Raw genomic sequence first — 20,623 nt, 5'->3', positions numbered from 1 at the left:
ACTGACTCCTTAAGACAGGGGGCTCCCGAGGTGGAAGGTGGTAGCAAAGTCCCTGCACGCACCTCCTCTGCCCTTGGATGCAATGTCTACACTTGAAATGCAGCCCAGGATTTTTGCCATACGCAAATCTCCTTCCTGTAACACAGCTGGGCATTCTAGAAGCTCTTCCATGTGTACGCATTGGCCTATCTTGTTGCAGCATTGGTCACTGTAGCATTGTCTGTAGAAGAAAAAAACCTGGAATAACACAAATATCCAACAACAGGACAGTGGATCAATATTTACACAATAGAATACTTTACTGGTAAAATGAATGAACGAGAGCGCCATGCCTTAACAAACCTATGTCTCAAAAGACACATCACTGAATAAAAACAGCAAGTTGCAGAAGTTATGTAAAGTATGATACTATTTATGTAAAAATTTATAACATGCAAAACACCACTAAATACTCTTTAGGACACACTCGTACATAGTAAATGTATAAGTACGTGCACGAGGACATTAAACAGCTTAGTTGAGGGAGGGAGGGTGGGGCACACCATTGGGGAGGGGTACCCAGGAGTTCCACGGGCGCCAAAATGATTTGAAATAAACACAGGTTATTCAAAGACTGGCCAAGCTGGTGGCAGGTATTATTCTCTATATTTTTCTCATTCTTGAATCATTACGTGATTAAAAACTGTAAAAGCCACCCCCCACCCCCTTCCTTCTTACTGATCAAGTGTATCTTTTCTACAGTCCAACTTTTTCAACATTGCCTAAGAGGTCCATGGCCTGCTTAGTTTTAGTTTGTGACAATAGAGCTTTACGTCAGGGGAGGTTTCAGAGGGAAAGGAAAGAAGTTACCTCCGGGAGGGCTGTCTTCCCAGTGTGAGTTCAGGACATGACTGCCAAGGGAGTGAATGATGTTGGTGGGACTTCCTGCACCAGCTGCACTCTGCCAGGCCCGCTGGCCTCTCATTAGCCATGGCAGCCGTGGGCTTTGAAGGCAGACCCTGTCTGGTCAGAAGAGCTGGTCCAGAGGCCTGCTTCCGGAAGGGAGTGGGTGATTCACTGAGAAGGGAAAGGAGGATGAGGGCACCATTTGGGAAACATGCTTCGACGATGGAAGTGAACAAAATGGTATTTACTGCCCGAGAGTTTGAGAGTCACTTCTGAGTGTGATCCGGGCTGTTCTAAGACCCTCAACCTGGAGGAGCCAGGAAGTAGCCCTGAGTTTTCATGCTCCTGGGAACCTCTGTGCTCAGTGGGTGCTGCCCCCAAGGGCAGACTGCTCACCAGACACTGGTTTCAACATTTACTGCCACCGTGACCCTACGCCAGTTATTTAAACTCCCTAATCTCTGCCTCCTTATCTCTAAGTGGTGGAGCTAATAATAGTGTAATATAAATAAAACTGGGCTGGCTCAGTTCTAGCTCAGTTCTGGGTTGCCTCTGGAAGATGCGTAACTTCAGTTCAAAAAAATCTTGAAATATAAATATGTATATAAATCTCCCAAAGAGGGGACAAATGGAGCTATAGTGCAAAACACAAGAAAAATTTCCAGAACTTCCTCTTCACCCAGCAAATTCCCCAGAGCCCTGTCCTCCAGGAAGCCCCTCCCACAAACCTCTCTTCCCTCAATCTCTTCTCACCCCATTTCTCTCTTGCCCTCTTCTCTGTTCTCCTGGACAAGTTGTTTTCTTCTGGGAGAAGCTCCAGGACCTTTCAAAATGTAAATCAACTTAGCCTTTTGGTTCCTTTCAATTTTCCTCTCCACTAATGATCACAAGGAAGAGCCTGTGGTCTGGGCAAACCCAGAATCCATCTGGAAAGGGGCAGGGGGAGGTGTCTGGATAAGGCTCTCAGGATCAGACAGCTTTTGTCCCCATCACAATAGCACCTTGTTCAGTCTTGTGAGAATTAGAGGAGATAATGCATGTCAAGAACTTAACAGTAACTAACACAGGACTAACCATCCCCAAACGGTTACTTTTTATTCCTATTGTTATAATCACCCTCATTGGTACTGATTATTTCTAAGAACTTAAATTTACTTCTTTTGAATTCCAAGAACTTCAACCAAAAGTTTAAAAAAATCCAATTGTGGTCAAGAGGTTGTGGAGTGTTCCCCATTTGAGATGAGCCAAGTTCTGCCTTCTCCGCTCAGTAACCAGGGACATTTGCCATAGTTGATTTGTGGAGATGTGAGGTGATCGTTGGGCTGCCCTCTCATGATTCTGGGGAGCCCACCGAAGGGCCTTGGTCTGCCCTCGAGTGTCAACCAGGATGCCGGTGAGCTCCACACTCTCTCTGCACATGTAGACTCATTGGGCAGCTCAATATCCACTTGACCTGGGGTACCTCTGCAGAGGCCTCATCCTGCGGCCATCTGACTGGCCGGGCCACAGAACCAGCAGGTCTGAAGGTCAAGGTGAAACCACCTCTGGAGTCCTGACCTTGGGAGCGTCCCCCAAAAAGGGCTTAGACAAACAGCAGTGTACTTAGAAGTGGCTCCCGGGGTGGAAGCCAGGGCCTGTAGAGATGGGTTCTTGGGACCAGAACTGCTTAGATATGGGAAGACCTGGACAGGGATCCATTTATAAGAAACAAAGGGCTGTCCTGTGACAAGGATGTGGACTCCTGTGTCACCTCAGACCCAGCTTCCAGGAGTTGCAGGAGAGGTGCCCTCCTTCCAGGCAGTGGGGATGGCTGTCCCTCCGTTTCGGCAGTGGGAGTGTGTGCACACAGGGGTTTCTGGGAGGGGATGGGACAAGCGGAGGCTGGAGGACCCCTTACTCAGAACAACAGCAGAGTCTCCAGGTACTTACCACGTGCCAGGCCCCGTTGTAAACCCTTTACACACGACAACTCATTTAACTCGCCATGGCCCCGTGAGGGAGGCAGTACCAATGCCCCCAGTGCAAAGACGGGAAACAGGCAGAGGGCGGCGGTGCCCAGGGCCATGCAGCGGGTCTGCAGAGGCCCAGGGGAAGCTGCAGGCTCACGGCCGCACACATGCTCCACCCACCCACCCAGCCCCCTTCCTCCAGCACAGGCCCAGGACAGTGCTTCTCAGACTCCTTGTTCAAACAAATCCCCTGGAGAGCTTGTTGAACTCTGGATTCTGATTCTGTAGGGGCCTGAGATTCTCTGTTTCTAATAAACTTCCAAGAAATGCTAGTGTTGCTGGTCCCCAGATCACACTTTGAGTAGCAAAAGCCTGGAAGCCCATGGAACCTCTTGCAGCTATCAGGTTCATGTGTGCCCCTAGGACCTGCTGGCGTCCAGGAGAGATGAGCCCTGTCTGGACTGTGGTGGGAGGGAAGTAGACAGGACAGGGGCCCTGGGGCGCATCAGGTCTACCTCCTGGATGGACACAGAGCCAGCCCTCGTCTGCCTCTCCCCTCTTAGTCACAGCAGGTGCCCTGCTCAGGGCACACCTCTCCCAGGAGGGTGGGCGTGGGAGCTGAGACAGCCCCGATACACAGACACAGACAGAGACACAGACCTACACAGACACACACACAGGCACAGACACACAACAGAAACAGATACACACAGACACACACCCAACCCCACCCTGGGCCTGGCATGCCAGATTTCTCCGGGGACTACTCAGAGTGCACATGGCAACCTCACCAGCACAAGGCCTTTCTCTGAGTCTCCCACAGACCAGGGAGAGGAGGTGGCAGTCTGGGAAGTGGGAACACACCTCCCCCAGGTCCTGTTGTATTCTCAAACCTTCTCTCTCCTCTACATCCTTCCTCTGCCTGGATGACCAGAGAGTCCTCCTAATCTGAAGCCTGCTTCTCAGCTTCCCTCTCTGGGCCATTCTCCACAGGCAGCCAGCACGGCCATATGAAACAAAGCCTAACGTGTCACCTCCACTCTAAAATCTCTGGAGGAATAACACATTTGCATTAAAAAAATTCAATGACTTTCTATTGCCCACAATACAAACTCCTCACCTTCCGTACAAAAAGGAGTTAACATAGCAAGTCTGACTGCTTATTCTTAGAAATAAGTTAGAAGTGGAGAGTGGAGTTCCCATCATTAACTGTGCCTGAACTGTCCGTACAGACAATCAATATGGTTCATGCTGAGTACCTGCTTCCTTTCTGGGAGTCTAGAGTTTGGGTACATGCCAGGCAGAGGATGTCCCTGTGATCAGCCCTTGTTTTAACCAGCTTCTAGAGAAGCTGAGCCAGTGTGTATCAGTCATTTTAAAGAAATGGCTTATGCAATTGTCAGGGCTGACAAGTTTGAAATCTGTATAACAGACTGGCAGGCTGGACGTTCAGAGCTGACTTTGCCACCTGGAGCCCAAGAACACGGGGCAGCAGGCTGGAAACGCAGGCAGGGTGTCTATGTTGCTGTATAGGAGAATTCTCCCTTCTCAGGGAAACCTCAGTCTTTGTTCTTAAGGCCTTCAGCTGATTAGGGGAAGCCCACCTGTATTATGGAGAGTAATCAGCTTTACTCAAAGTTCACAGATTTACATGTTAATCTCCTCTAAAATATACCTTCACAGCAACTTCTAGACTGGTGTTTGATCAAACAACTGGCCACCATAGCCTGGCCAAGTTGACATAAATAATTAGCCATCACAACTCCTCCTGAAATGCTGGGCACTGAGCCTCTAACAAGTTGGCAATGCTTTACATGTGTTGTCACAACTCACTGCTGGGGGAAGTAAGCACGTCCTGTGTGGCTCCCTGGGAGAAGACTCTGATCTCACACTCTCAAGAACAATTTCCCTTGCACCTGGTGTCCCCCAGACTTCACCCCATGTGTCTTTCCCTTGGCTGATCTTGTTTTGCATCCCATTCTAACAAATCACAGCTGTGAGTACAACTATACACTATGTCCTGTGAGTACTCTTCATAAATCATAGAAACAAGGGGGTGGCATTGGGGATTCCCGACCCACCCTCATATGCTCTGATCTGGGCTGGGCCAGACTCCTGGTTCCAATGACTACTTCTCTCCACCTTATATCACACATTCCCAACAAGTGGTCAAGACAGCTTGTTTGGTTATCCAGTCCTGTGGAATAAACCATCCCCAAAACATAGTGGCTTAAGACAGCCATAATGTATTATTCCTTATGAGTCTTTGGGTTAACTCAGGCAGTTCTTCTGTTTCCCATGGTGTTGGCTGGAGTGTTAGGAAGGAAGGTTCAAATGGCCCCACCCACAGAGCTGGCAGTTGGTGCCGGCCACCAGCTGGTAACTTAGCTGAGGCTATTGATCAAGGGCCCAATTCTTTTCCATTTGGGCTTCTCCACATGGCTGATTGAGTCTCCTTAAAGCCTGGCAACTCGGTTCCAGGAAGAAGCATTTTAAAAGGGCAAGCCCCAATATGCAAGTACTTATCAAGTTGCAGCTTATGTCATTCCTGCTGATGTCCCATTGGCTTAAGCCAGCCACATGACCAAGCTCAGGCTCATCATGGGGACCACACAAGGAGATGACTGTTGAGAAGGGTGATTCATTGAGGGCACCAAAGTACCAATATACCTCTTAGTTCAAGCCTACTCTGGCTCCTCCCTATGTGCCTACCCATTTATAGTGCTTACCACACGAGATTGAAAGAGTCAATTGAATTGCTATGACTATTGTACTGTATTGCCACTTATGTTTATGAACTAGAGCTCCTCTGAGGGCTGAGACTCTGTCTTATTCCTCCCTGGCTCCCACTGCTGACACAGAGTATGTCTGCAGAATAAATGATTGAATGAGAGCAGTAACTGTCATTACCTTCTTCATATCCGCCAGGTGCAAGCTCTGTCCCTACCTCATTTAGACATAGGAAGTTCAACAGCTGTGAGATGCCATCTATGTCAGGTCCTTGAGCTCCTTAAAGCATGGCAGCTGGTTCTAGACAGAGTTTCTGGCCTACAGGAGGCCCCTAACACATGTGAGGGGAATGAATGGATGAATGAATGAGTGAGAATTCCTAGGCATATCACTGAGATTTCCAAGCTATAGATGCGTCAGTTTCTTTCTTAAACATACAACGTGACCAAGCTGAGAAGAAATCACACAAGTCTACTTTCCACAGATGAAAAGAAACAGTTCCATCAGAGAGCTGTCGAAAAGAGAGATTTTTCACTGCTCTCCTTTCTGATGGCGGACCCTCATGAAGAACAATCTCTTTTGTTAAACCGTGTTCCACCGACCCATGTGGCTGAGCAGAAGCAGAGGTCCTGGGATGGCGAGGTCAAATGTATCCATCGTAGTCTCCTCACGACTGTAATGCCTGCTCCCCAGACTGCCCAGATCTGAGCAGTGGCTCCTAATATAAGCTTTGTCTCGTGCTAAAAATAGCCACAGACACATCTTCAGTGGAGTGTGGAAACCCATTGTGTATTCAGCTCCTCCCTGTTGCAAAATCCTGATATCATCAGAGAACACAAGAAGTGAATCATCCCTGTATAAATACTTTGATTAGATCATTTGCTTTCAAGACTAAAAAAAAGGGGAAGAGAAAAAAATGTTGTGTTATTGACCTCTGGACTGGCATAAAGGGGTAACATCTCCTACCCTGCTACATGCTAGTCCCCACGTAGCTGTGAGGATAATTTATTCTTACTTAAGACTGCATTTCATTGGTTTCCATCCTTTGGAATCGTTCATCTTTCAAATATCCATTTAAGCAATTCAACTAAGAGAAGGAAGGTCTTGAATAATAAAATTTAAGAAAAAGGATTTTTTGTTTTAGAAAATTATAATATTATTTTCTAATATTGATCCATAAAAAATGAAATTCATCTAGTCAGGGACCACAAACTGGTTCTGTGGGCTAAATCCAGCCTTCCCTGCCTATGTCTTTTTACGACAGCATGGTAGTTTGTTTTTAAATCCTAAACTTTTATTGCTTAGAAGGGGCACGTTTCCTGGATCCCCCACAGTTTCCAACACTTGCCACTACATCTTACACATGGTTATGTTAACTGCGGGACCTCTGTGGATATTTCACAAATGAGGGAACTGAGACCCAGAAAGGACAGTTTGCCCAAGGCGGTATAGCTAGGAATTGAAGACCTAAAAAGCAGGTCTCCAGTTTCCTGGTATGAGGCTCTCTCTCCTGGTTACCACTTTCCCATAGCTTTGGCTAAATTAACAAATGTATGTGCAATTTCAGCACCTGCCACAGAAACTGCTAGCATTGCTGGGGTGGGTGTTGTCATGACAGCACTTATATAACGGTGAGTTCTTGCCTTTCTGCCCTCCCGCTCCCCAGGGCAAGACAAACCTCACCCAAGATGTCATCCGGCAAACCTCACTTGTAGGAAGAGGAACAACTCCCTACTTCTCCCTTCTTACCAGTTGGCTCTGATTGGAAACTTTCTTTCCATAATATCCACACATGTTGGATGTTTTAGATGGTACAAATGGGCATCTCTTCTGGAAAAATCCTCCTGGTTAGTCAAGGCCCTGCTCAACTGTAAATCTTGTGTGAAGCCAGCTCCACTCTCCACTTACATATTAGTGACTTCATATCCCAGAGTGGGGACGGGGTATGTCCTTAAGTGTTAGTCCTAAGACTTTGGTGTCTTCACCTCCCCATCTCCGCTCTCTCCTCTCAATCCATGTCTACTGAATTGAATCGAGAGAATTGTGGTGATATGAGAGTTTCACAATACAATCTACACCCCCCACTTTTCCACCAAAAGTGGATTAGGATGAGATTTTGATGCCCTTTTCTGGAAAGGAAAAAAGTGGCCAAGCAAAAAGGCCCCCAATAGCCTCTACTGTTCAAGAAAACATCGCCCAGTGCTGGGATGAGAGCTGGACACCCTGGGGAGGGGGCTACTGCTCTCGGGGAGCAGATGAAAAGTCCTAGAGATGCCTGGCCTGGGAAAGCAATGACAGAAAGTCGGACCAAGAAGCCACAAATAGCCCCAAACCACAGTGTTCATCTGAGTGTCTGAGCCCATCTGAAGTCCAGCTGCAAGTTTAGGACAAATCAGGGCAATCAAACCTCCACCTCCCACAGGAAGATTCAGGAGCTCCAGGGAGCTCATATGAAGGTGACTCTGGTAGGATGGTGAGTGAGGGAGTAGCCAGGGAGTCACGTGAACTCATAGACATTTTAGAGCAGTGCTGTCCAACAGAAATAGAATGTAAACTACATGTGTAATTTTATTTATTTATTTATTTATTTTAATGGATCAGTTATTTAATTAGGTTCTCTGTAGTAAGTTTAGAACACCAATTTGTGAGGATAAGTTCCATTTGTGAGAGCAAACACAGAGCAGAGGTAGCCCTGGAGCTGAGGGACAGCTTTGATTCTTCGCAGATTTTGCGAGTCCACAGCTTTCTGATCAGCCTTGCGCTGCTCTGTAATCTCGTATTTCTCTTTCTCTGTGTCGAAGATCTCGCCTTCCTGGTGTCTGGGCTTATGCAGCTTCTTCTTTTTGAAGTAAGTATCAGTGAGACGTTCTGGGGTTTTTACACCACTGATGTCCATTTTGGTGGAGGTGGCAGTAACAAATTTCTGGTGTGTTCTACGCAGAGGAACTCAATTGAGGGACAGAGGTCCAGTTGCAAGAAGCAAACCACTGCTCAGCTGCTTCAGGAAAATGACCCTCTTGCCTCTGTGGCACCCAGTGAGGATGATGAGAACGGTCCCCGGAGTGATGCGGGCACGCAGTTTCCTCACCTGCTTACTGAAGGGTTTCTTGCCGTGGCTCAGCAGCTTTCAAGGCTGTTGATAATATCTAGGCATTTTGCAAAGCTTGACCACTCGGGTACCACCATTCTTGTCACCACCAACTGGTTTTGTGACAGTAGCAAGAACCCACACCTTCTTTTTCTTTTCAGCCTTGGATTTAGCTGCTGAATACTTCCTCTTGTACAAGGCCTTTCTGGAATACATAGCCGATCGGGAATATCGGCCAATTCCTCTGACCAGGACAGGGTTTCGGCTGCAATGGGGCTTCCCCTTCTTAACCTTCTTTACCTTCTTACCCTTTTTAACTGCCAGCATCAGCCTTCTTGGCTTCAGGTTTTTTCTCCTTGGTGTCTGGCTTCTCAGTTTTTTCACCCACCATCTTGCAAGATGGGAAAGAGTACATGTGTAATTTAAAAATATTCTAGTTGTCACTGTAAACAACATAAAAAGGTAAAATTAATTTTAATTAAATATCCAAATATATAACATATTCAATCTCATATTTTTAAAAATCCACTATATCCAAAATATTATCATATTAACATGTAATGGATATAAAAATTATTCATGAACTATTTTACAAGTTTTCCAAACTACATCTTTAAATTCTAATGTTTATTGTGTAGTTACAGCACATCTCAATTCGGATACTAAATTTTCATTAAAAATACTCAATTCAAAAAATTCCCAGTAAGAAAAAGTAGCTTCACATACTCTAGTTGTTTCAAACATACATAAATGTTTCCCAATAACTTGAATATTAGCTTTTATTAATTTTTTAATTAAAAATGTGATGGTCCATATCAGTATTAATTCTTTCTTTCTCCAGCTTTTTTGAGATATAATTGACACATAACGTTGTGTAAGGTTAAGGTGTCCAACAGTGGTGTTGAGTTGATGCTCTTATGTATTGCAAAATGATTACCACCATAGCCACAAATATATAATACAGTTTTATTAACTATGACCACCATGCTGTACATCAGAGCCCTACAACTTACTCATCTTGTAACTGGAAGTTTGTGCTCTTTGACCAACAGCTCCCCATTTCCCCCACCTTGAATATCAGTTTTTAAACTTAAATTTAAATTAATCAAATCAGATAACATAAAAAACTTAGTTCTTCAGTGGGACCAGCAGCATTGCACACGTGGCTATTGGCTACTGGATTGGACAATGCAATTTTAGAGCAATCAGGAGCTGCCCTATTGCCCACTGCTGCTTCCCCTGGCCTGACCCTGGGCTGGAAGACATGGGGTCTGATCAGAGTTCAATGCCCACATTCTGAAGTTTAACAGTTTGGCTACGGTGGTTCTTCTGTGGGCCCAGCCTCTCTCTCTTAGGCCTGGGTCAAACTGGGTCACAATCATGGGACAAGGAGGGGTGTTTGAATTCTATGGCTTATAGCTGGAGACCCCAGAAAGCAGTTTGAAGGCTCAGCTATGTAACTCATGGCTGGTCCCAAATGGACCAGAAGGGATCACTTTAGTTTTTCCATGTGAAATACCATGGCTAGATCAAGAAGAGCGTCTTCCTTTATAAAACTCATTGCACTGAGATAGAAGGTTAGCAACTTTCCTAGGGACCTTAAACTATTTTTTAATTAGAAATATTTAAAAATCAAATGACTGCCAGGAACGTCTATGGTATAGCCGGTTTCCAGTAAAGTCTTCTTAGTAAGTGAATTATTATTACTTCTAATTTTACCAGAATATCCAATAGTGACTTTTTTCTAGCTGGGGAAAGAAAGCAGATGATTTTTGTGGTTAAAATTGTTTTACATTTCTCTACATTATAATTAGGTTAAAGAAAGTCCATTGTTATATAAATTAGTAAGTTTCCACAGCTGTTCTTCTAATCTCTTTCAGAAGCTACTATGTGACTAGGAAGGAATTAATTTTTTTAAGTGTATATGAAAAAAGTTACATGTGTGTATAAATATATATGTGAAGAATTTCTAAAGAAGCTACTTATAAAACAAGTAGGGATTTTACATTCTGTGATAGATGTTAAAATAAAAATAGTTATAAAATGCATGTTTTTTGCCTAGATAAGGTTTTATATAATCATATATATCATATATAGAAAATATTTATAAAACGTTTTATATATAATTATATATTTTTATATTTTAAGTTAAAATGTTGTAAAGATTGCCACAAGGTGGCACTAAAATCTAATGACCATTCCAGTCTCTGGACTTGTCTACTAGGAGCTGGGATTTACAGATCTGTAGGAGACACTAGACAAAAAAAAGACCAAACAAATTACGCTGAAGATTGGAGGTAGATTAACGTCTCCCTTTTGTCTGAAGGATATTTCCCTCTCTCACTAGGGATATCTGTGAATCTCTATGTTAATAAAGTTAACTATTAAAATGATTTATTCTCCTAGATGATTCGATCTTACCCTTGCCCTTTGCAAGTGTATCGTAAAGGGAGAGGAGAGGCAGGGAGGAGACTGTTAGGCACATTACCTAGTCTGGAAAAGCTTATCCAGCGAGTGGTTTATCCAGTGAGTGAAGCAGCCCATCTCCCCAGAGCTTGTCAAAGTATCCTGGACATAAAAAATGAATACCATGAAAAGAAGTTGCTGCAGAACATGGATTTTTCTACTTGTTTACTTTGGCATAATTTGCCAACTGAATATTTTTAGAAATTATTGTGATATTGAGAGTCAAGCTCGGAACACCTCATATAATATGCTTGAGAGTCAGGAAATGAGTGAATTGAATCACTCTTCCTGATTCTTTGTATTTCAGTTTTTTAAAAAATACATAAAACAAAGCTTTAATTGTTTGATATTTTCTTAATATTTGAAGCTTAAGGACATAGCCAAGATTCCCAAGCTATATTAAGACGAAGGAAAGCAGTGTTAACAATACAGCTATAAAAGGTTTTGACTAAAGGAAAAAAAATTTAGATAAGATTTTTCTAACAGACTAAAATTTAAAAAAGAAAAAAAAAGTTACTGGATTGGAGCCTTAAACAAATGACCAAAAAAAAAAAAACCAACAAAATCAAAAACCAGAGATGCTGGCATTATAATGTGGAGCTCATCCAATGTGAGGGAAGCACTTTTGGTTGTGTGAATGAGGATGGGCTCTGGGGGTTAGTGGCACTGATGTCTTATTTGACCTGATTATATCTGTGATGTCCATGTAGAGACCCACATCTCAACATGTGAATCATAAATGAAAACATTATGGCTCAGTTACAGCTGGCAGCCTGGGCTTGGCTGGATGATTGGTAAAGCTGGGTCTGGAGTTTGAGGTAAGAGACCCCCAGAAAGTTTCACCTGAGTTCCTGAGCATTTTAAGTGAATTCTCCACAGTCATTTACTGATTCTCGAATAGGGGCAGGCATTGTGTTGGGTCTTCAAGATACTGACATTAAGACAGAATCTTTAAAAAAAAAAAAAAGAATCTTTTTCAATTAAAAAAAAAAAAGAATCCTGGCTCTCTAACAGCTTCCAGTCAGACAGGGAGGTAGAAATATGAGGCAATCACCGCATCACGATGCAGTGGGTCTCTACTTTGTTGAAAAACTAATAATCATCCCACTGCCCCCAGAATGGACATGGCCCACCCAATCTGTGTAGTTGGTACTTCGCTTTTCCATGATTGGGCCCAAACTGAGTTTCAACTCCTTCCCTCCATCAAAGGCAGTCACACTAAGCTAGTCCCTGTTACTAGAATGTGTCATACGCTTTCCCACATCTCTGCTTTTGTTTAAGCTGTGCCTCTTTCCTGGAAGGTCCTCCCTCCTTCCATCTCCTTTCCTATCTCTTTTGTCCATTGAAATCCACTGACCTAGGTCTTTCTAGATCAGACATAGGTGTCATCTCCTGCAGTTGAGGCGGAATGGATGAATTGAGTCCTGGTGGGTAGCAGGAGACTGGGGATCTAGCACCCTACCAGATACTAATTTATTGCGTCTCAGCCTGCAAGGTTCTCCCCTCACTCGCCGGGGCCTCATCTCCTTCCTGCCCAATATGGAGTGGGGTGGTTAGATTTTTAATGTACTTTTACATTTGTACTTTTACTTCAGACAGTTCTCGGCCTTATGACCAGGATCCGAATTAATCCTGCAAACCAGGGCTGAAGCTGCCTTTTTTCTGCCTGCTGACTTTCTCCAAGTGGACCTTAAGTTCTGCAACCAGTCTCAACCTTCCCTTTTCACTGTTCCTCCTTCCCCTAATCTTCACCTAGAGACCTAGGCTAGATACCGAGAAGAGAGTTGGGCGAAAGGACTTGAAAGAGCCAGGGCCTCGGCCCAGGCCCATCCAGTTTACAGTCAGCCTCCCGCCTCACAAATCCAAACCCAGGGCTTCCCCAGGGCGAGTGCCTAGGTGGAGAGATGGCGGTGGCAGACTAGACCAGGGGAGGGGCCGCTTCTAAAAGAAAGCGGGGAAAAAAAATACCCTTGCTTGGAAACAACCGGTGTGTGTGTTTATTTAAAAACAAAACCCTGTTAAAGGAGCCGCTTCTTCCCCCACAGGTCCGACCACCCGCTGAGAGTTTGCGAAGCAAGTGGGCCAATTCTGAGTGGGGAGGGAGTCGTCAACGCCCCCACTAAGTGCCGCCTGTCTCGGAACGGCTCGTCCAGCCCCCGCGGGATCCGGGCAGCTAGCTCCGGGCCTCCAGCCCCGCGTGCAGAGGCTGCGGCGGACAGAACCCTGGAGCCGCCAGAGCCCCGCAGCGCCAGCAGCGGCGCAGACTCCCCAGTCATCGCCTCTCCCAGCCCCGCGGCCTGGGCCGTCAATCAAGTCCGCCCGACCCCGCCCCTGGGCTGCAGCCGACAGCCAATCAGAGCCAAGCTCCGCAGAGATGAGCTCAGCCGGCTCGCTTCCCATTGGGCGGCTATATTAAGAAAGTGGCAGAACTCCTTAAATAGCGGGCGCTAGGGCCGCAGCCTGCATCTGCCACCGCAGTCCGGCTGTTATATTCCGCTCTCCTGAACCTTTGGCGGGGTAGAGAGAGCTAGGAGCGAGTTAGGTCGGGTCGACTGCTCTGGCCACAGTTTGCGCACAAAGGCCGCGACCTGGGAAGACGAGAGCGGCCACCGCCCGGGAGCAGCGCCGAGACGCACGGTGCGCCTTATGCCCCCGCGTCCCCACCGACCCCGCCGCGGCAGACTGAGCACAGCGAGAGAACGCGCCACTCCGGGGCCTGGGTGCACCTAGCGACCCCTTTCCCCAAGCGGGCTGCCAGAGGTGAGCAGTGAGCGGCGAGCGGGACGGCAGCGAGGCGTTCGCGGGCCCCCTCTTGCTGCCCGGGCCCGGCCCGCTCATGGCGGCCATCCGCAAGAAGCTGGTGGTGGTGGGCGACGGCGCGTGTGGCAAGACGTGCCTGCTGATCGTGTTCAGTAAGGACGAGTTCCCGGAGGTATACGTGCCCACCGTCTTCGAGAACTATGTGGCCGACATCGAGGTGGACGGCAAGCAGGTGGAGCTGGCGCTGTGGGATACGGCAGGCCAGGAGGACTACGACCGCCTGCGGCCGCTCTCCTACCCGGACACCGACGTGATCCTCATGTGCTTCTCAGTGGACAGCCCGGATTCGCTGGAGAACATCCCCGAGAAATGGGTGCCTGAGGTGAAGCACTTCTGCCCCAACGTGCCCATCATCCTGGTGGCCAACAAGAAAGACCTGCGCAGCGACGAACATGTCCGCACAGAGCTGGCCCGCATGAAGCAGGAACCGGTGCGCACGGATGACGGCCGCGCCATGGCCGTGCGGATCCAAGCCTACGACTACCTCGAGTGCTCGGCCAAGACCAAGGAGGGCGTGCGCGAGGTCTTCGAGACGGCCACGCGCGCCGCGCTGCAGAAGCGCTACGGCTCCCAGAACGGCTGCATCAACTGCTGCAAGGTGCTATGAGGGCCGTGCCCGCCCTTCCTGCCCCTGCCGGCACGGCCCCCCCTCCCGGGCCCGTTCCCCACGAGCCCGGAGAAGGGGAGACCTGCGCCCCCCAAGGACCCCACCGGACTGCCTGGCGTCTGCCTTCCGGCCCTGCAGCCGTGGCCTGGAGGCGCTGGCTCTGGCGCCGGGAATCGGCGTGGTAGGCACTGGGCGCCCCCTTTCCAAGTGTCTGTGTGCGTCCGGCTGTGTTGCACAGGCCTGGGCGCCCCGCTGAGTGCCAAGGGTCCCCTGAACACCCTTATCTGAAAAGCCAAGCCTCTTCAGAGTGTGTGGCTGTGTGTTTGTTCGACCCCCCCGCCCCCACCTCGTTTTCACCCCACTTCTGCCTCTGCTCCCCGAGACAAGCTTGGCGCCGGGATGCGGCCGCGCCCCATCAGATGTTCGCCCATAACCAGCGAGCGCCTGCTATCCCCTGTCTGTAACATAGACCACGGGAACTGCGGGAGGGGAGGGCTGGGGAGGATGGGGTGTTATATAAATATAGATACAATTTTATTTTCGGAGGTAGGATGGTGTTATTTAATGGTGGTGGTGGGTGGAGTGACAGGGCGCTAGAACAGACCAGGCCCAGTCTGGGACAGCCAGCGTCCATCCAAGCACGAACAAGACTTGGCCATCTTTCCAACCCCCGGGGAAGACATTTGCAGCCGACTTGGGGCTAAGAGGACAGCTTCCAGACTCACGTCTCCTGCAAGCCAGGCCCTGGTGAACCCCTCACTAGCCACAGGCAGGAGGAGGGTGCGTGTGCTGCAGGTTGTTTTTGCCATAAGAGAACTTTGTGCCTGTCCTACAAGTGAAAGTTGTTCAGTCCAAGAAACTGATGTTATTTGATTTATTTAAAGGCTAAATCTTGTTTTTGTTTATTGTTTTATTTTGGAAAGAATTCTTTGCACAATTGTTTCATTGTTTGACACTTAATGCACTTGTCATTTGCAAAAGGCGGTAGCATTCTGACCACACTCGTACACTGTAACCTCATCTACTTCTGATGTTTTTTTTAAAAATGATGGTGACTTAAAAGGGAGAAGAAAAAGAAACCACTAATTTTTTCTTTTCTTGAAAAAGTGGCAACACTGTTCTGTTCTGTGATTTACTTGTGCAGGTCTGCGCACTATTTTGATAAAAGGGCAGTAACAAATATTAGGGCCTATCTAAAACCATTTTTTTTCCCACAAGGCAGTCTCTAAAGCTGTGTGAAATTTTCTCTGCATCTCTGTACAGAGAACGAACCTGCCCCTAGTGTCTCCTTTCTCCCCTTCCCTTCCCCACCCAGTGGTACTTCTACTAAATTGTTGTCTTGTTTTTTATTTTTTAAATAAACTGACAAATGACAAAGTGGTGAGCTTATGATGTTTACATAAAAGTTCTATAAGCTGTGTATACAGTTTTTTATGTAAAATATTAAAAGACTATGATGATGACATTTATAAAATGGCTCCTGTGGTTTAATAGCGTGTAAAAATACTTTTGTGAATTTGGGGGCAAGGGAATAATTCTGCCAGGTGAGGCCCCACCTTACAGTGTTTGTGGGAAATGGGAATGAAATTCCTTTGGTGGGGGGTAGGAGGGACATGTGGGAGTTGGGTGGCTGTAGGAGACCAGGTTGCTCTTGTCCCAGGCCTGGAGGTTACCCAGGCACTCGGTGCCAAAACCTTTGACCTAATATGTATTGTCTGTGTGTCTTAAACACTTGTGTCTTAAGTGTGTTACAGGGCCTTTACTTCCTATTCTTTGAAATGGGAAGGATTTAGATAACTTTTGTTATTGTTTATCATGGGTGTGCGGCCAGATTCTCTAGAAGGCTGGTTACTGAGTTCCCTTCAGATCCTTAAGGGGTTTCATAGTACCTAGGAGATGATAAGTTATCTTTGGGGCTGGAGCTCCTGGGGGGAAGTTGGGGAAGAGTCCAAATTAGGAGCTGATTGTTCTATTATTAAACTTTCATCTGAATGTGTGTCTGTGCAGAACCTAGAATGCTTCATTCTAAGTACCAAGAGTGGCCGCATTACAGACAGAACACTAGAGGTTTTGGGTGGTGGTTATTTGAAGTTGGAGCAGCCAGGCTTTGAGACGTGATCATGATGAGCTCTAATTTCAGACACATAGCCTGCTACAGTGGGACTCAGAGCCAGACAGGCAGATTTATCCTTGGAGACCACAGTAAAATCTTGCTACAGTTACGATGACTCAAACCTGCCAGCTCTCAGCAGTTTCTAGGGAAGGTGGTAGACAGTGCCAACCTTTCCCAACTACCTAAGACGTGTGGTTTTTGTTTTTGGAATCAACACTTTGAGTTTCTAGACCTTAGTTGCCCCCACCAGCCACCCCCAGGAGCAGAAACAAGAAGGTCCCTTTTGAAGCTGTTTGCTGTTTGCTTTAAAGCTTGAGGTTTCTGGTTTCTTCGTCTTTCCCCAAACTCCCAAGAGCTTTTGTTTCGTGAGGCAAACCTGGTTGCTGGTGACTATTCACCTACTTAAAAAAACCAAAACACCACATTAGTCACAGGGCCTCCTGCACAGCCAGGCTCATTGGCCAATAGAGGGGAATTGTCCGGGCTGTTCTAGGTACGGAGCAAGGAGCGGTTCCACCCAGGTGGCTTCTCTGAGCCACTGCCCCATCCTTTCCTCAGTTCCACTCACCTCCATCCCCCAGCCTACTTCTTCCTCTTCATTTTAAAGACAAAACTTTCCATTGAAAAATGAAATGTTGATTTGCAGATTTCACAGCTAGCAAATCCTTTGGTACCAGGGAGTGCAGGCTTGGGCTTAATGCCCAGGACTCAGCTTTGCAACCAGCCAAGAGCCTGAAGACGCAGTCCCCTGAAAGGGCCTTTTCTGGGTTTCCTGCCTGCTCCAATCTGCCTGGTACCTACAGCTGTCTGTTTGGTTTTTTTTTTTTTTTAATTTTAGGAAGACAACTACCCAAATGACACATGGCAACATGAATTATGCTTGTTTTAAAATGCATGGCATTTAATAATCCTGCTGGAACACTCTTCTTGCTGTATTAGATCCAACTGGAAAATATAAAGACGAATTACTGTAGGCTGGAAAATCAATTAGAAAAAAAGAGGTAAAACATCTGGTGTTACTCTTAGGATATGAGAATTCATTTTACACATTTAAAATAAATGTGCTGAGTTCATTTAATTGCCTGTTGAATGGTTTCGTGGAGAACAGTTGGGTGTTTCATTGATCCTGGGAATTTCATAACAAGGGGCATTGGCTTGGGTTCTTGTTTAATCTTAATTTTAAATCAATCTGGATTGTATTTCTAAGGTCTTTTTCACATGTGTTTCAGTGTACTTAGAACAGTGGTTTTCAAACTTAAGCATGTATTAGAGTCACATGGAGGGCTGGTTAAATCACAGATGGCTGGGCCTAGTTTCCAGTCTGATCAGTAGGTCTGGGCGGGAACAAGTGATGCTGATGCTGCTGGTCTAGGGACCACACTTTGAGAACTGCTGGCTTAGACTAAGGGAGAGTCCTCGTCAGTGCACAGAGGAGGGAGGTCGCTTCAGGAGGAAGGTAAATCCCATTCTCTAGGCTGAGGTGTAGTGCCCTGTGGTCCTTGCGTCCTTCCCTGCCTTAGGGAGAGCAGCACTTTCAGAGAGTTTTCCTTCCAGGATGAACCACACATGACCCCTGTATTTTCTTCTCCACGTTCCTGTGCAAAAGGGGGTTTAATGCCCTTCTAGAGGTTTATTTCTGGCACGCCTGAATTTAGGGTGCAACAGCACACTGGAACTCATTTAGCATCGACACCTCCTTTGTCAGCTCTGCTGAGACAAGGGATACAAAAGCAAATAGGACAGTCCTTGCCCTGGTGGGCCAGGCAGTTCTGGGAATGCATTCACCCAGCATGCTCAAATGGACGCATTAGGCCCAGGGCACCACAGGAGCCCAGGGGAAGTTGAGGAGGGCCTCATGGAGGAGGAGACATTTGAGCTGAGTCTTAAAGCAGGAGTGAGTGATGTGCAGATGGGAGATACAGCTTCTTTGTATTACTGTGGGGCCCGGCCTCTGGGAAATAAAGCTGTCTTGGGTGAGAACTACTTTCTACTTTTAGCCCCTCTGGCATACATTTCTTCAGTCAAGAAAAATGGTGTTACCCAGCCAAGTCAAACACAGCCTCTCCCCGGCCCTCCCTGTCTACCCGCTGGCCAGGAGAGAAGGTTGGTGATGATGCTTTCATTGTTTTCTCTGTGCTTCCCAGGGATGCGGGGAGGACACAAGGGCCTGCTTTGTGATAACTGTGCTCCTGGGAAACATGCAGCCTGGTCTCAAGGAGGCTGAGGCCCCACAAAGGCACCTTGTACGCCAGCCTCTCGGGGGACAGAACCTTAATCACTCTACTTGGTCTGTCTTCTGGCTGAAGCGAGAAACTGGGCATGCAGTCTGCTTCCTCGACTCTCAGCAGCCCGTTTCCTGGCCTGGGAGGAAAGAATCTGGAAGGCCCCAGTTCATTCCTTCCAAATATCTATTGTTGACTAAAGGACTCTGCGCCTGGCACTGTGCTAGAAGCTGGGGACCCAGTAGACAAACTGGCAGGTGTGGTCCCTCCCCTCACAGAGCTTTCAGTCTCTATGTATGTCTAAACAAGTCATGATGATGGTGATGATGACAATAGATAATATTTGCTGACTAGTGAGCGGGCACTGATCTAAGCTCTTTATGTGTATTGTTTATGTCTGTGTTAGTTATCTATTGTTATATAACAAATTATCCCCAAACTTGGTGGTTTAGAACACCTATGACTTTACTGTTTCTGTGAGTCAGGAGTCCAGGAACAGCTCAGCTGAGTCCTCTGGCTCAGGGTTTTCTTAAATCTGTAATCAAGGTGTTGTCTGGGGTTGGGTTTATCTCCAGGCTCGACTGGGGAAGGGTCTGCTCCCTGGCTCACTCATATGGCTGCTAGCAGGATTCAGTTCCTCCCTGGCTGAGGCCTCCTTTGAGCAGGTAGTGGAGACACATTCCAGGGCTGCTGGCCACCCTCCTTGCCATGTGGGTCTCTCCATGGGACAGTCCAACATGGAAGCTTGCTTCATCACATCAAGAAGCACTTCCTGAAACAGGAACTGTGGTCTCAGCAAGTACACCTTAGGCAACAGGAAAAAGGGGCTCCTTCTTCTCTTTGAGGAACCACTCTAAGTGAATTTTTTTTTTAATATTAAAAAAAATTTGGAAGGAGAGGTGATTATGTTTACTTATTTATGTCTTTTAATGGAGGTAGTGGGGACTGAACGCAGGACCTTGTGCATGCTAAGCACACACTCTACCACTGAGCTATACACTCCCTCCACTTCTAAGTGAATTTAAGGTATTGCTGGGTGCTGATGGGGCGTGGGGAGGGAGGGAGACCTCTGCTCTCGTTGGGAAGAGTATTGTCCATGTCTGGGTAGGTGGGAAAGAAAAGCAGTACTTCTGAGGTTTCCATCATGGTGGTCTGAGCTGGAATCAGCACAAGTATCCCCAGGATAAAGGCATTCTGGGATGAGCCATTGTTGTGATGCTCAACCCTCCCTTTTTATATAGAGGTTGATTTCCTTGTTGCCAACCACAAATCAGGACAGTTATGAGACACAGTCTGGCACACAGTGGGTGGGTTTATGGGCAGCTGAGTAAAGGGAGCCATCAGGGTACAGGTGACAATGGAAGCCTTGGAGAAGGAGCAAGATGGTCCATGAAGAGTATGTGGAGTGAGAGGAGACTGTAAGCCAGGTCATAATCTCCATGATGAGCAAGAGAGGGCACGTCTGCTCCGTCACTGCTGTGCTTCTAAGGCCTAATAGGTGCTGGGCATGCATAAGGACCTCAATAAATAGTAGTTGACTGAATGAACTGATTAAAGAAAAGACAGAAATTTAGGGAGCACCAACTTCTATGAGACCCAAGGAAGTGACAAAGATTGGGAACAGCTGCTGTGGGGAATGAGAGGAAGGTCATTTAAAGAATGACTGGGCTACATGGGGGGGTCCAAGAATCCTGGATACTCAGAATAAAGCAGGTAAATCACTCTGTTTTGACATGGTTATGT

General features: G+C 46.9%; 1 protein-coding gene and 1 pseudogene across 1 annotated transcript; one reads left to right on the top strand and one right to left on the bottom strand.

The window, feature by feature from the left end:
- Positions 1 to 8,174: 8,174 nt before the first annotated feature.
- On the bottom strand, positions 8,175 to 9,043 carry LOC102531903 (large ribosomal subunit protein eL6 pseudogene; annotated as a pseudogene).
- A 4,526-nt stretch (positions 9,044 to 13,569) lies between these two features.
- On the top strand, positions 13,570 to 16,019 carry RHOB (ras homolog family member B). Its single transcript, XM_006197146.4, has one exon. The coding sequence runs from the start codon at positions 13,955 to 13,957 to the stop codon at positions 14,543 to 14,545; it is 591 nt and encodes a 196-aa protein (XP_006197208.1). The 5' UTR covers positions 13,570 to 13,954; the 3' UTR covers positions 14,546 to 16,019.
- Positions 16,020 to 20,623: the final 4,604 nt, after the last annotated feature.

Source organism: Vicugna pacos, chromosome 15, assembly GCF_048564905.1.
Source record: "Vicugna pacos chromosome 15, VicPac4, whole genome shotgun sequence".
In the NCBI taxonomy this organism is placed as follows: domain Eukaryota; kingdom Metazoa; phylum Chordata; class Mammalia; order Artiodactyla; family Camelidae; genus Vicugna; species Vicugna pacos.
Note: the sequence above shows the minus strand (reverse complement) of the source record. Positions and strands in the feature narration are given on the sequence as shown.